This window comes from Agelaius phoeniceus, chromosome 7 (genome assembly GCF_051311805.1).
Source record: "Agelaius phoeniceus isolate bAgePho1 chromosome 7, bAgePho1.hap1, whole genome shotgun sequence".
Lineage (NCBI taxonomy): Eukaryota > Metazoa > Chordata > Aves > Passeriformes > Icteridae > Agelaius > Agelaius phoeniceus.
In genome coordinates this window covers 35,009,129-35,023,611 of record NC_135271.1, presented here as the reverse complement: position 1 = coordinate 35,023,611, position 14,483 = coordinate 35,009,129, and the positions used below count along the sequence as shown (strand labels likewise).

The 14,483-nt window shown below is 62.0% G+C and overlaps 2 protein-coding genes across 2 annotated transcripts in view; both read left to right on the top strand.

Moving 5' to 3' along the window:
* Nucleotides 1–615: 615 nt before the first annotated feature.
* On the top strand, nucleotides 616–5,979 carry DES (desmin). The gene is made up of 9 exons (XM_054636404.2): nucleotides 616–1,229; nucleotides 2,692–2,752; nucleotides 2,915–3,010; nucleotides 3,100–3,261; nucleotides 3,351–3,476; nucleotides 4,166–4,386; nucleotides 4,519–4,568; nucleotides 4,850–4,932; nucleotides 5,054–5,979. The coding sequence occupies exons 1-9, from the start codon at nucleotides 679–681 to the stop codon at nucleotides 5,093–5,095; spliced, it is 1,392 nt and encodes a 463-aa protein (XP_054492379.1). The 5' UTR covers nucleotides 616–678; the 3' UTR covers nucleotides 5,096–5,979.
* Nucleotides 5,980–14,294: 8,315 nt separating this feature from the next.
* SPEG (striated muscle enriched protein kinase) overlaps nucleotides 14,295–14,483 on the top strand; it is a 31,888-nt gene continuing 31,699 nt past the window's right edge. Inside the window, exon 1 of the mRNA XM_077181530.1 lies at nucleotides 14,295–14,464. The gene's annotated coding sequence lies outside the window, so the exon portion shown is untranslated. The remainder of the gene's footprint in view (nucleotides 14,465–14,483) is intronic.

Below are 14,483 nucleotides of genomic sequence, written 5' to 3'. Positions count from 1 at the left end.
TCAGCCCCCCCTGTCAGAAAGAGGGTTTAGGTGGTGGGTCAGTACAAGCACACTCAGGGCAGGGGTGCCCCCACATCAGCCCCTCTCCAGGCCCTTCCTTGCTCACTCTCTGGAAGGGAGTCTGGCCCCACATGGAGACCTGAGCCTGGTGCTCTTGCCAGGGGGTGGGTCAGGGCATCATCAGGGCCATTTGGGGTGCTCAAGACCAATTTGGGGACCACAGCTACATGGCATGGGGTTCGGCTCAAGGGGGTCAAGTGATGCTGTGAAGGTTCCCTTCTTTCCTTTCATGACGTCAGCCTAAGCTCTCTGTCTGTCTGTCCGGGCCCCCTTTGGGTGGCCCTACATCCCGATAGGGGGTTCACCACCAGTCTGCCCCACTTCCTCCCCTCGCACCCCCAGGGACGGGGCAAGAAGAGCCTCCCAGGGAGCTCGGGGGGTGCCCGGGGCTCCTCGTCCGCCGGGGGGTGCGCGCAGGTGAGGGGCAGTGGGCGGGGGCTGCCGGCCCTCTCCCCCCGGCAGCATCCCGCAGCTGCCCGGCGGCAGGAGGGGCGGGGATGTCAGCAGGATACAAATAGCGGCGCGCGGTCCCCTCCCGACGCCTCTCCGAGCTGTGCCGGCCGCTCGCCAGCCCTCTGCCTGCTCCCTGCTCCGGCCTCGCCTCCCCACGCCGCCACCATGAGCCAGTCCTACTCCTCCAGCCAGCGGGTCTCTTCCTACCGCCGCACCTTCGGCGGCTCCCCGGTGTTCCCCCGAGCCTCCTTCGGGAGCAAGGGCAGCAGCGGCAGCTCCGTCACCTCCCGCGTCTACCAGGTGTCCCGCACCTCGGCCGTGCCCAGCCTGTCCACCTTCCGCACCACCCGCGTGACGCCCCTGCGCACCTACCAAAGCGCCTACCAGGGCTCCGGGGAGCTGCTGGACTTCAGCCTGGCCGATGCCATGAACCAGGAGTTCCTCCAGACCCGCACCAACGAGAAGGTGGAGCTGCAGGAGCTCAATGACCGTTTCGCCAACTACATCGAGAAGGTGCGCTTCTTGGAGCAGCAGAACGCGCTCATGGTGGCCGAGGTGAACCGCCTGCGGGGCAAGGAGCCCACCCGCGTGGCCGAGATGTACGAGGAGGAGCTGCGGGAGCTCCGGCGCCAGATCGACGTGCTCACCAGCCAGAGGGCTCGTGTGGAGGTTGAGCGTGACAACCTGCTCGATGACCTGCAGAAGCTCAAGCAGAAGTGAGTAGGGGGGCCCTGGAGAGTCCCTGTGGGCATCCATCCGTGCATCTCCATCCCTAGGGGTGGGTGGGAGCTGAGTTGCCCAGGCATCTCTTCAGGTGCTTTCTGCCACCCTCGTGCCTTGTGCTCAGAGCCCACCATGACTCCAGTACTCTCTCCCCATTGACCACTTTCTGGGCAGCACCCGGAGGGGAGAGTGGCTCCCAGAGCAGGGGTGTCCCCTGTGCTGTCCCCTGCAGTGAGGCTGAAGCCGGGCTGTGACAACACAGGACTGGGAGATCAAAGTGCACCTCACCCCGGGGTGCCCATCTGTGCTCACAAACACATCTCTGCTCACACAGGGCTGCTGGGCCCACGGGAGGGCTGAGCTCTGTGGGATGGATGGACAGACAGATGCAGGCAGGCAGAAGTGAGGAGATGGGTGACCCAGGGAAGGTGCTCTATCAGCTCCAGATGTGAAGGAGGGCGGGGAGGAAGCAGCTGCACTTCCACAGGCCAGGCCAGGGATGCTCCAGGCCTGCCGTGAGTGTCCATGGTGCCCTGTGAGCAGTGGGACACTCCAGCAATGCTGTGGACTTGGCTGGTGCTGGGGAAGAGAGTGGGGATTATTCACAAGGGTGGCCAGGCTGAGGGAACCCCCAGGGACTGATGAGCGTGGGGAACCTGGCAGTAGGGGCAGATACTCAAGGGGAGCTGTGTGTTCTGATGATGGTCTGCACCTTCCCTCCTGGACCCTGTGCCCTGGGGACACCATTCCCTCGGGGTGACACAGCCTGCTGCCCCTTTCTGTAACCCCAGCCACCACCACAGGCGGCCAGCGCTGGGGTCCTCCCTGTTGCTGGGGAGCTGGAGGAGGGTGGCATGGAGGAACTCTCAGTGACAGGGGAGGAGCAGGGCCCAGAACAAACGGGTGTTGGGTTTCTGCCACCCCATGTGCCAGCACCACCTGGGCGCCTCCATCTCCTCCCCGCTGCCTTTCCACTGACATGCAGCCTGTGTTACTGATCCCTTCCTTGACACAAGCCTGAATGTCCAGCCCTGACCTGTGCCTCCCCCACAGCAGTCCCCACCTCACATCCCATCCCAGAGCATTGCTGAAACCTGTCTGTGCTGCTGCTCTCCCTGGGATAGCTCAGCTGGTGGCCATCTCTTGGACTCCCTATGTCGGATCCTGCGCTCTGTCCCCCCAGCTGCTGGTCACTCTCCCCTATAAGGGCTGGGGCAGTGTGCGTGGCACTGAGCTGACCTCATGTCTTTGTGATCTCTCTGGCGTTGACTATAATAGGGAATGGGAGGAAGAGCCCCTGGCCCCCCGCCAGTCCCCTGCTGCCTGCCGGGAACACAGGACAATCTGTTTTCTTCCTACCGGGCCATGCTGGGCTTAAGGACAGCTCCCGGGGACATTAACACGGAGGGAGGGAGCTCCCTCCAGATCCCCCTAGTCTCCCTTCTCTGCCTACAGGCTGCAAGAGGAGATCCAGCTGAAGGAGGAGGCTGAGAACAACCTCGCTGCATTCAGAGCTGTGAGTACCTGTCCCCTTAAGTGTGGCATGGGAACCCTACCCTCCCTCCCACCCCAGTCTCCCCCCAGCACCAGGGCAGAGTCCTGGACACAGCTTTGCACCTTCCAGCCCTCGTGCTCTCCCTGCCACCCCTCACTATCCCTCATTCTGTGTCCCTCCCAGGATGTGGATGCAGCCACACTAGCACGCATTGACCTGGAAAGACGGATCGAGTCCCTGCAGGAGGAGATCGCCTTCCTCAAGAAGGTGCATGAAGAGGTAGGTCAGAAGTGGCCCCCTTTTCCAATGGCACTCACGGGGTGGTGAAAATGGAGTGGGTGCCCTGAGATGTCGCCTTGTCCACGCAGGAAATCCGGGAGCTGCAGGCACAGCTGCAAGAGCAGCACATCCAGGTGGAGATGGACATCTCCAAGCCTGATTTGACGGCTGCGCTGCGGGACATCCGTGCTCAGTATGAGAGCATTGCTGCCAAGAACATCGCCGAGGCTGAGGAGTGGTACAAGTCCAAGGTGCGGGAGGCAGCGGGCTCCGGCTGGCCCCAGCGCTGCGGGCTCCACCTCGGGGCCATCCCCACTGACCCCAGGTGCTCTGTCCCCAGGTGTCTGACCTGACACAGGCGGCCAACAAGAACAACGATGCGCTGAGGCAGGCCAAACAGGAGATGCTGGAGTACCGGCACCAGATCCAGTCCTACACCTGCGAGATTGATGCCCTCAAGGGCACGGTGAGCTAAGGGCAGCACTGAGAAATCCCCAGCTTCCCTGCAGGGACCTGCTGCTCCAAGGCTGCTCAGGGACATCTCTGGGGTGGGGGGCTCTTCCCAGCTCTCTGAGTTGCTGCCGCAGGGGGTCTTGTACCCACATTTGGGCTGCACCTCCCCCAGCAGTGGCCTGGGCTCCTCCAAAGTGTTTTGGCCGAGTCTTGGAATCAAAGTGCAGATTGTAAAATGTGACCCAGCCTGGGAGGCTCCAGGCAGGCGGGCGCAGGGCTCAGGGTGTCTGGTTGCAGGTTGGCAAGGTGGTTGCAAACAAACAGGGCACAACAGTCCCATTCTGGCACAGTCATGGTTGCAGGACCCAGCCAGCAGGCACCAGTGCCACCCCCAGGCAGCCATCCAGTGCTTCTGCAGCTCTCTGTGCCCTTTTGCTGGGGTAGGATGGCTTTGCTGGGGGATTTGGGCACCAGAGTGCTGGGGTTGCCCAGTACATGCCCATCTTGCCCCCGTGAGTCCCTGGTGCCTAGTGCTGGGCAGGTCGAGGGTTACAGTCACTCATCATGGTCCCACATGAGCTGAACCCAGCCCAGGGCTGACCAGAGCTCTTCCCAGAATGCCCTGGCATCCCCAGTTCCCACCCCAGGTGACCCCTGTCTCCTCTGGTTCCCCCGTCTCACCGAGCACCCCCATCTCCCCAGAATGACTCGCTGATGCGGCAGATGCGGGAGATGGAGGAGCGCTTTGCAGGGGAGGCCGGCGGGTACCAGGACACCATTGCCCGCCTGGAGGAGGAGATCCGGCACCTGAAGGATGAGATGGCCCGGCACCTGCGTGAGTACCAGGACCTGCTCAACGTCAAGATGGCCCTGGATGTGGAGATCGCCACATACCGCAAGCTGCTGGAGGGAGAGGAGAACCGGTGAGTGGAAGGGGGCAGGAGAAGCTGGGGAGACCTGCAGGGTCAGCGGTTTTTTGGAGGTCCAACTTTATGAGGACACACCTGAGGGCTAGGGCTGGCTGGAACTAAGCTTTCCCCTCTGTTTTCCCACAGGATCAGCATTCCCATGCACCAGACATTCGCTTCTGCACTCAATTTCCGAGGTGAGTCTCACTCCATGAGGAGGAGGACCTGGGATGAGTCCCCCGTGTTCCCCACTTTTGGGGCATATGTCCCTCCTGGGAGGTTGTAGCCCGGCTGGCAGGCTGGGGACACACAGGTGCCACACAGAGCCCCTGGTATGGGGGCACTTATTAGGGTGTTGCTGTGAGCTGAGGGGGGGTTAAACCAAAGCTGCTGAAGCTCCTCGGTGACTCCAGCCCCACGGTTGTGTCCCCATGCCACACGTCCCTGTGGTGCCATCCTCTGTGTCCTCCCCCTACAGAGACCAGCCCAGAGCAGCGGGGCTCCGAGGTGCACACCAAAAAGACCGTGATGATCAAAACCATCGAGACCCGTGATGGGGAGGTGAGCGCAGGGTGGCTCTGGAGGGTGCTGGCGAGGCAGGGGACCGAGGGCAGCGCCTGCTCCCACACCCAGGGCTCTGCTGTGACACGGCATGGCCTCTCACGGTGCCTCTCTCCCACAGGTGGTGAGTGAGGCGACTCAGCAGCAGCATGAAGTGCTGTAGAGGAGGCTGCGCCAGCAGCCCACCGGCACCTTCTGTCCCTGCCTCCGTCCCTCCGCCATGCCCCCCTCCTGCCCCCCAGCTCGCCTCTCGGCGCTCCCCCGGCACTGCCTGAGGAGTCTCCCCCATGCAGCTGCCTCTGGGCCCCCCGCACCCCCTGGGCTCTCTCCTCCGGCTTCTAAAGGCTCGCTCTGCTTTCGCAGCTTCGCAGCAGCAACGCCAGCGTCAGGATCAGGCCGGGGCCGGGGGGCGGCAGGAGGGAGGGACGGGACAGGTGGCAGGGGCTGGGGGGAGCAGGTGGTGGCCTGGGCCAGCTCCACGGAGAGCCGGACGGTCCCAGCAGCGGGTTCTGGATCCCCCCAGAGTCCCCTTCCCACCCTGGGCACAGGCTTGGGACTCATGCCCCTCCACCGGCACCGCCGGCCGCCCCGGAGCTGGCACTTCTCCAGGTGCAGGGCGGCGATGCTAGGGATGGGGAGAAGCTAGGCATGGTCTGGGCTGAGCCCCCTATTCTCTGCCCAGCTCAGAGAGAGGGGCCCAGCCTGTGTGTCCCCCCAGCCCAGGGGGGCTCGGGCCCCTCGCTCCCCCGGCCCCAGAGGCAGCCCCGTGGGGCAGAGGAGGGCAGTGCCCGCCCCTCCCCGTGGCGGGGACCCCCAGCAGCAGGAGGCTGCACCGTGGGGCCAGGCTCATCAGCCGAGAGGGTACCCGTAGGTGGACACAGGAGAGAGGAGGAGTGAGTGAATGGGAGAGAGGGGGGAGAGGATGAGAGGAGCCGGAGAGAGGCCCGGGGGGCCAGGGCAGGCATCCCCAACCCTTGCCCCAATGCACCCCCACCCCACCACGTGTATGAGACTCTTCAGGCGGCTGAAATAAACAGCGGAGCATCACCCTGTGGTCTCAGTCCATCTCTGGGGCAGAGAGGGGGTGGGGTGGTGGGGAGGCAGCACCTTGGGGAGGCATCACAGGGGCCAGGTGGATGGACGAGCCAGCAGCTCTTCGGGCTGTCTCCTCCCTAGGCTGCTGGGCCCCCCAAAAGGTGTGTGTCTCTCACACTGACGGTTCTTGAGCATTTTGCTGCCTGGGGTGGTGGGTTTCCCAGTTGCACTGGGTGGGAAAGTCCTGCTGGGACAGGGAACAGTGACAGCTAAGCCCTGAGCAGGTTCAAAGGGGCTCTGGGTGATGGTCCTGTATCTCCCTCACACACCCAGGGTCACATACCATGTCCTGGTGGCTCTCAGCTCCACAGCCACCTCCTTTTTTACCCCAACCTGGAACCTACCCAAATCCACATCTGCCTGGGACTTTTTCAAGCCCCTCCAAGTGTCACCAACCTGCAAGCAGAGCCATCCTCATTCCTAAGTGTCCTACACCCCTGCACCCTGTGAGCATCAGACCCACCACCCTGTGCTTGCATCCCAGGCTCAGCCTCCAGCCTCAGCCTGCCAACACCATATCTCTCTTCATCCCAACACACATGCCCTCTCCCTGTGCTCAGGTTGTGGGCATTTCGGCTTCAGCTCCTTCATCCCAGCAATCGGAGATGCTGCAGTGGAGCCCAGAGCTGAGCATCCCATGTGGGAGAGCAATTCAGGATTGCTCTGCCCTGGGAGATGTTGGAGGGTCCACAGAAGTCTGCCAGCAGCAGATGCCAGGGGGGCAGTGGGCTTGGCACAGGGTGATGCTTAAGGGACAAGGCATGTGCTACTGCCAGCAGTGGGGAATGGTCTGGGGGTGTCCCTGATGGAGAGGCCAGCGTGGCAAACCCCAGCTGGGAGGTTGGATCTCAAGGGATATCTCCAGCAGGTGGCCCTGTGACATCGTGGACAGTCCCCAGGCTTACTTGGGTTGGGATGACATCTCCCTCGCTGCCGGCCCATCTGGCTGTGCCAGAGTTCAGCCCCTGGGGGCAGGCTGGGGACAAACATTCCTTTGCCTGCAGGGCAGGGAAGAGGCCCCCAGGCCTCTTCTGGGGCTGGCTCCACCACTCTGCAGCCAGCCTGTGGGTCTAGCAAGGCATCCCAATCCCACTCCACTGTGCCCCAGCCATCCAAGCTGGGAAATCCTGGGATTTCCTCCTTGCCAGTGATGCTCTCCACTGATGCTGGCACCCTTAGGCTGGTGGCAGTGGGCTGTGCCAGAGCTGCCGGGGCTGGCCTGCAGCTGGGAAGCGCCGTGTCATGTGGCTGGCCTCCTGCTCACGCAGATTTACAGCCCCTGGCGCGGCGGCTGGGGCCAGGTGCCGAGGCTGCCGAGGCTCCAGGAGATGGGGAAGCCCTGCCATGCCCAGGGATGGCCTGGCAGCACCTGGCACAGACCGTGCCTGACTGCTGGCTGCCCGGAGCCCGCCGTGTGGTAGCTCCCACAGGATGCCCTGAGGCCGAGCAGCTCCAGCAGGGCTGGCAGGAACCACAGTGCCCAGGGCAGAGGCAGGGGCTCAGTGAGAGAATTGGAGTCATGCTGTGTTTGCAACCTTCCGGGCAGGGAGGATTGTGGTGGTCAGGGATGCTGGGAGCCCCAGCTCTGCTGTCTGCTGGGATCGGAGCTAAGGGGCCCTGAAGGGCTGGCTCCTGCCCCGGGTCTTGCGATGCAGGAAGCATGACGGTGTCCTTTCCCTCCACATGCCGTCAGGGTCTCTCTCTGCCCCGATCCAATGACACTGCCGGAGAAGGGGAAGCGGGGGAGGAAGGCTGGGTCCCCCCCGAGCCTCTCAGCTAATATGGAAAGGTGCTGGCCCTTTTCTATCTTTGCAAGTGGAGCTGGGCTGCAGGGACGGGGCAGCAGGCGCAGAGAGGGGGAGCCCAGCCAAGGAATGTGACATATCAGAGGCAGCTGCCACTTCAGGAGAGGGGGCAGAGGGAGCGCAGCTCGCCGGGGGCTGCGGGACGGGCCGGGTGAGGGGGGGGACGCCACGGCCCCGGCACGGGGACGGCGCAGCGAGCGGGCAGCACCCGCGGGACTCGCACCGGGCCGGCGAGGAGCAGGTGCCGAGGCGCTGGGCGGGCGTGGGGCTGCAGCAGAGCGCGGGGTGTGAGCGCCACGCTGCACCGGGCGCTTGGTGAGGGGCGGCTGGGCGAGCAGGAACGCGAGTCCCAGCCTAAATATAGTCCCTCGCTTGCCCACAGCGCTGCGACCTCTGGGGCTGCAGCCTGTGGGGGGAGGCACCGCACCGGAGGGCATTCGGACTGGGGGGGGTCGCCACTGCCCCAGCGCCCCAGTCAGGCACCCGGCGCCCCCAGACTGCAGGCAGGGGGAGAAGAAGGGCACAACGTGCGGGTTTGGGGTGACAGGGGCGGCGGGCGGTGCTGGGGGAGCTGCAGACCATGCACCGGGCACAGGGGCGCAGCGGCACCAGCAGGGCTGCCGGGGAGCCTCGGGCGGCCCCGCCGAGCCCCGGCATCCCCCCGAAGCGCGCCAAGGTCACAGCAGAGCCGGGGCCGGCCCAGGAGGGCTCAGCTCGCCTGGCAGCGCCGAGCTTTGTGAGGAAACTGAAGAATGCAGCGATCGGCACCGGCTGTGACATCCGGCTGCGAGTGGTGGTGGTGGGCAACCCCCGGCCCAGCCTCCGCTGGTACCGAAACGAGGAGCAGCTGGCCCAGGGTGGGGAGGAGTATGGCACCCTCTGGATCCGGGACAGCAAGAAGGAGGATGCCGGTGTGTACACGTGCGTCGCTGAGAATGAGCAGGGAGAGGCCATGACCAGTGCTGTGCTGGCCATCATGGACATGGAAGGTAAGGGTGACGTGGCCACCAGCACGGCAGCAGTGCTGGCACAGACCTTGGCACAGGTTTGCTGAGAGTGGCAGCAGTGTTTGCAGGCTCTTGCTGCAGTGCATGCCCTGGGGCCAGACAGGGCTGCTGGGCTTTGCTGTGTCCACCCTGCTGCCGGCTGGGGTGGCTCTCCAGCCTGGTGCGAGCATGTGGGTGCAGTACCCGCTGCCAGGCCAGTCTGGGTGCCAGGACTGGGCACAGAGGTGTTGGGAGCATGTGATGCCAAGCCTGCTCGGGGCAGGAGGAGAGAGAGAGAAAAGAGAGAGAAGAGAGAGAGAGATGAGGATTGGGCACATGGTACTGGTGGTACCACCCACCAGAGCCACCAACACGGTCCCAGCACCCCCCACCAGCTGCCCACGGGCAGAACTCCCGCAGGCTCACCATAACAGCTTTACCAGGCATTGGAAATGCACTGGGTAAACTGGAACGCCAGTGGGGCTAGGAGGAGGAGCCTAATGTGAGAGGTGGGGCTGGCAAGTAGGTGGAGCTTGTGCGCTTCGATGTATGAGACCTGGTAGTTAATTAGCCAAGGCAAATTAACAAGCATTTGCTCATCCCAGTGGCAGCCCCTCTGCTCATCATCATCACCCCTGGGCGTGGCAGTCAGAGAGGGAGTGTGTGGAGAGTGCTGCCCTTCCATGGGTGGGCTCCATCCTGCAGGTTTGGGACTCAGCCCCCTCTGCCTCATCACCGTGGAATCATGCAATCATAGAGTTATTTATGTTGGAAAAGACCTCTAAGATGATCAATCCAACCCTTAACCCAGCACTGCCAAGCCTACTGTTAAACCATGTCCCTAAGTGCCACATTCATGTGTTTCCTGAATAGCTCCAGTGATGGTGACTCCACCACTTCCCTGATCATTCTGTCACAGTGCTTGACAACCCTTTTGGTGAACAAGTTCTTCCTCGTGGAGGATGGATGCCCCCTCCCTAGGACACTGAAGGCCTGAGTGTTGGGCAGTGTGGAGGCGGGTGGTGCTGCTCTGAGATGTGAGATGTGCTGTCTGCAAGGGACAGTGAGGATGGGACTGAGGGAAGCAGCACTGAGCCCTGAGGCTCCAGGGAAGGAGCTGCACTGGCACTCTGCAGCACAGGAGGCACACCAGAGATGCTGCACCTTGAGCAGGGGGCTGGATGACTGTGGCAGGTCAGGAGGAGCCATCACAATGCTGAAGGGGAGCACTGAGGCAGGAGCCTGGAGAAGTGGTGTTTGGAGGATGGAGGAAGGTTTGTGTGCAGGTCAGGAGCCTGGCGGGGTAGCAGGAGGAGCAGAGGAGCATGCAGCAGGGGTTCTGCCCTGCAGTGAGCCTGTGTGGAGTCACTGTGCATCACACAGTGGTCCCTTGGGGACCGTGCACCTTTGGTGCAGTTGGGTGTGGGGTGAAGTGTGTGCAGAATGGGAGACATGCACTGTCCTGGGCAGACAGCAGCTGGGTCACCCTGTTTCCATGCTCTGGTGTGCAGCTGCACCTCTCCATGGCTACACCAGCCTGGGCCCCACTGGTGCTGCCCAGCAGCAGCACAGTCTGATTTCCCCAGGTGCCCGTTCCCGTTGTGCTGACGCACTCGTCCCTGCTCCCAATTCCCAGCAGCCAGCCCTCACCACCGCCTTTCTGGGGCAGCTGAGGGAGGGACTGAGCAGCCAGGATTGCCTAACCTGCAGTGTGAATGTCACCCTGCCTTGGGCATTCCTCCCAGCAGGCTCTTGGCCATGGATGCACCACCATTGAGCAAACAGCCTCCCAAAAAGGCATCCCTGGGCCAGAGACACCTCTGGAGCTGTGCAGCCTCTGGGGCACTGGGTTGAGCGAGGAGCAGGACAGCCCCTGGTGTGGCTTTGTCACTGTGGTGGCACAGAGCTGTCTTTGTGGTGTGCTGTGGCAGTGCCAAGAGAGTGCCACATCCTGCCAGGTGCTGGACAGGTCTCCAGGGATCACAGAAGTTCCACTCATAGCTCTGCCATCCTTGTACTGGGAAGGGACACCCCATCCTTGTTCCCTGGGGCACTCTGACTTAGGTCATCAGCCACTTCTAGGGCAAAAGGGATGGGTACAGGGTCCCCAGGCAGGATAAAATGTTTCTCTGGACTTGGCATCCCAGGCCCCTGTGTCTGGAGGTATTGGAATGTCCTTGCTCCGTTGGCAAGATCAGCTCTTTCTCTGGACTTGGGGTCCTGGTTCTGTGTGTCTGGAGGTGTTGTGGAGTCCTGGCTCCATCTGCCTCTCTCTGGTAGTGGTCTCTGGTGGGCACAGAGCCCCTTTTCTCCCTGGTGCACTGCCAGGCTGAAGATCTCTGTGGGGCCAGCACTGGCTCTCCCCAGGGTGGCTCAGGTCCCTGCTGGTGGCCCGGGGGGCTCCATGCTGCCTGTCTCTGTACTCAACCTGGGGAGCTCCTCCTGCACCAGCTCAGCAGTCCCCCTCGCTCACACAAGCCCGATTTAGCTTCTCTAATCTCTTGCCCTGAATCTGTCGCTCCACCCCACTAATGATTTCTCCTGCTCTTCTCCCAGGTTCCCTGAGTGCGTCAGTGCTCACTGAGGGGAGTGGGGAGAGCATGTGTGGGGCTGGCCAGGCTGGTGCAGGGGCTATCACGGGCACACCATCTGTGCCACGCTGTCCCCCCCATGCCCCACTGCACTGCCCCTGTCCTGCTGCAGGCTCTTCCTAGTGCCCCAGCTCCATAGGTGCAGGCAGAGTGCATTGACCCTTCTCACACCAGCACCAGGCTGGACCAGGGGCTTCCCAGGTTCACCCAGGGAGCCTCCAGATCCTTCCAGACTGCCCTGGCCCCTACCACAGCTCCATTGCTCCTGGACTTGCTAAAGCCTTTATCACCTCTCAGCTGCATCTCCTGAATTTTTTCCCTGCAAACTGGATTAAATCACCTCTAAAGAACCCGAGCTAATCTCCTTTTAGAGCCCAGCCCTCGTTCACTGTGCCAGCACTGCCTGATCCTCCCCACCCAGGCTGCCTCTCATTTCAAGGTTGGATGTGTCCATCTTGGGTTCCCAGTGCAGGGCCTTGCTCCATTCGCCTCCACCTGCACTCAGCAATCAAACTGTCTCGGAGCCTTCCCTCTGTCCAGGAAACAGCCTGAACCTGCCTGGATTTGGGGCAGGAAAGGGGCAGAGACTTCCTGTGTGTGGTGGCCCTGCACAAACCTGTCCTGAGTGAGGACTTACAGTGGGGGGACGTTGGCATAATTTTTCAGCTGATGGTGCATGGCGGTGGCAATGGAGCCCCCTGGGGATGGCTGTGCTGACAGTGTCCCTGGTGGCTCAGCATCTCTGGCCATTTATCTCAGTGCCTAATTTTAGTCCCATAGTTTGCAGCACCGTGCCTGTGTTTAATGCCAGCTGCCCCAGAGTGGCTCCCACCTCTGCCCCCATCCACCTGGGCAGGGGTCTGGTGTGGTGCCCACGTGTGCCAGATTGCCATCCCCGGGTCTGTCAGAGTGTCTGCCCCCGGTGGTGAGCGGGGTGTTGAGTGCAGCTGTCCAGTCAGTCACCTCCACCCCTGCCCTCTCGCCTGCTGCTGGAGGGTTATTTTTGCTGAGGAATGTGCCATCCCCTCGGATTCTGGCAGCCTGCAGGGCTTGTGTTACAGGCAAGAGGCCGAACCCCAGGCCTGCAGTTGGTAAATATAGCACCAATATTCGGGACTGCAGGAGGGGACGACAGCCTCTTCCTCCTTCCAGGGCTGCCATCACTCCCATTGCCCTTCCTGCCTCCTGACACCAGGTTGCTGGAAGGGGCTGGTTGCTTCCACCCTGCTGCCTGCACCCTTGCCTGCTTTCCCCCACAGCCTGCAGCCCCTCACTCCCAGCTGGGGGGTATGATAGGCTGGCAGGCCAGGGATGGAATGCCTTGTGCCATCGTGCTCCATGTCCAGACACCCAGAGCAAAGGTCACATTGCTGCTTTGCATCCCTGCATTCTCTGCCTGCAGTGAGCACTGTGTGCTCAGGCATCCTTCTTGTGGCAGCAAAGGGAGGCAAAGCTGGAGAGGGCACTGGGGTGTCCCAGCCCCTGGGAAAGGGGGGACAGCACAGCATTGCTCCTCCACAGGCTCACAGGGATTCTGTGGCGCTGCCCTGCCGGGTAACAAGGGACATTCCACTGCTGTATTTATCTTCCATGGGGACAGAGCTACGGAAGGTGCCACCTACCCAGGCTCCCAGCACATCCCCACCTCCCGCCGACCATCCCCAGCAGCTCCAGGAGGTGCAAACGCATGAAAGATTCATGGCCAGACCTCCTCCTACTCGCGACGCCGCATGCACACACTGCCATCAATTATTCAAGCACTGAGACAAGGGGCTGCTGCCTGGGACCAGGGCAGGGGGCTGGTGCCAGGCCAGAGCTGTGGGACTGGTCAGGACCTGTGCAGGGCAGTTGGGAGGCCAGCAAGGTGTGGAGGGCTGTGGTTCTTGGAATGGTGGAACTAATGCTGCAGTTTGAGCGAGTGTTTGCTGTTTGCTTTGCTTGGGGCTGATGTGTGTCCAGCAGGCAAAGCTGGAGCTGGGTGGCAGTGGGGCCACCTGCTCCAGGCCTGCTTCTTGTCCATGCCACAGCTGCACTGGCTGCCATTCTCTGTCCTGGGTGCCTGACCTGCAGAGGAGGTAGGGGCTGCCTCTGGGCTGGAGCAGGGCAGAAGGGCAGCCCTAGCTGCAGGTGACCATCACCTCCTGTAGGACACCTTCTGCAGTGACTTTTGGTGCTTGCAATAGGCACAGCCTCTTGGAGGTGACCCAGCTATTCCCAGAGGTTCAGCATCTCTGGGACAGCCCAGAGTCGCTCCTGAAGCTTTTGCTGAGGGATGGCTACAGAGTCACAGTTGCTGGGAAGAGCTGTGTGCCCAGCCAGCTGTGTGCACAGCCAGGAGCTGTGACCAATGGGCAGCAGATATAGGATAGTTGGAGGATATACAAGTGGCTGTGTTTTGGCTGGACAAAGGTGTTCCTCCCTGGGGCCAGACCTGAGGCTGTCCTTGTGGGCGCTTTGGTGACAGCACCCTCGCCCTGGTACCACTGTGTGACACATCCAAGCCTTGGTGCTTCTTCCCAGCATCCTTAATGAGTATTTTAATCCCACTTGAGCGTGAAAAGAATGTGCAGGCTGTGTGTCTGCAGCAGGACCACAGGCATGCACAGACAGGGTGAGAGTACCTTGCAGGGAAGCCCTGGGTGCAGGTACCCTCACACACACGAGCCCCACAGTTCAGCTCTTTACCTAGCTCTGGCTCAAGGGGACCCATTTCTGTCCCCAGCCAGGGCTGGTGGGGGGCAGCAGGGACCTCTGTCTCTGACAGGAGATTCCCTTAATGCCAGCTGTAGCATTTGTAGGACTTGTCTGACATGCAGGGTCTCCACGGAAACCCCGCAGCATCACTGGGATTGTGGGACTGACAGAAATGTTGTATAAACAGCTCCTTTTGTACTGGGTAATTTGCAAGTTATTATGGAGCCATGAAAAGCCTCACGTTTGGAGTCATGAGCTGGGAGGGGAAGCAGAGAAAAGCTACCAAGAGCTGCCAGGCACCATGGGGAGCATGATGCCTGTGAGCAGCTCCTCGTGGAGCAGCTGGCTCCCCAGGGGACAGGTGAGCAGCGTGGGGACAA

Excerpts from the sequence above, each read along its gene's own strand:
- DES (XM_054636404.2), top strand. The coding sequence starts at position 679 with ATGAGCCAGTCCTACTCCTCCAGCCAGCGGGTCTCTTCCTACCGCCGC. Across the intron at positions 3,011-3,099 it reads TCAAGAAGGTGCATGAAGAG|GAAATCCGGGAGCTGCAGGC; the intron begins GTAGGTCAGAAG and ends TTGTCCACGCAG. Across the intron at positions 4,387-4,518 it reads CTGGAGGGAGAGGAGAACCG|GATCAGCATTCCCATGCACC; the intron begins GTGAGTGGAAGG and ends GTTTTCCCACAG.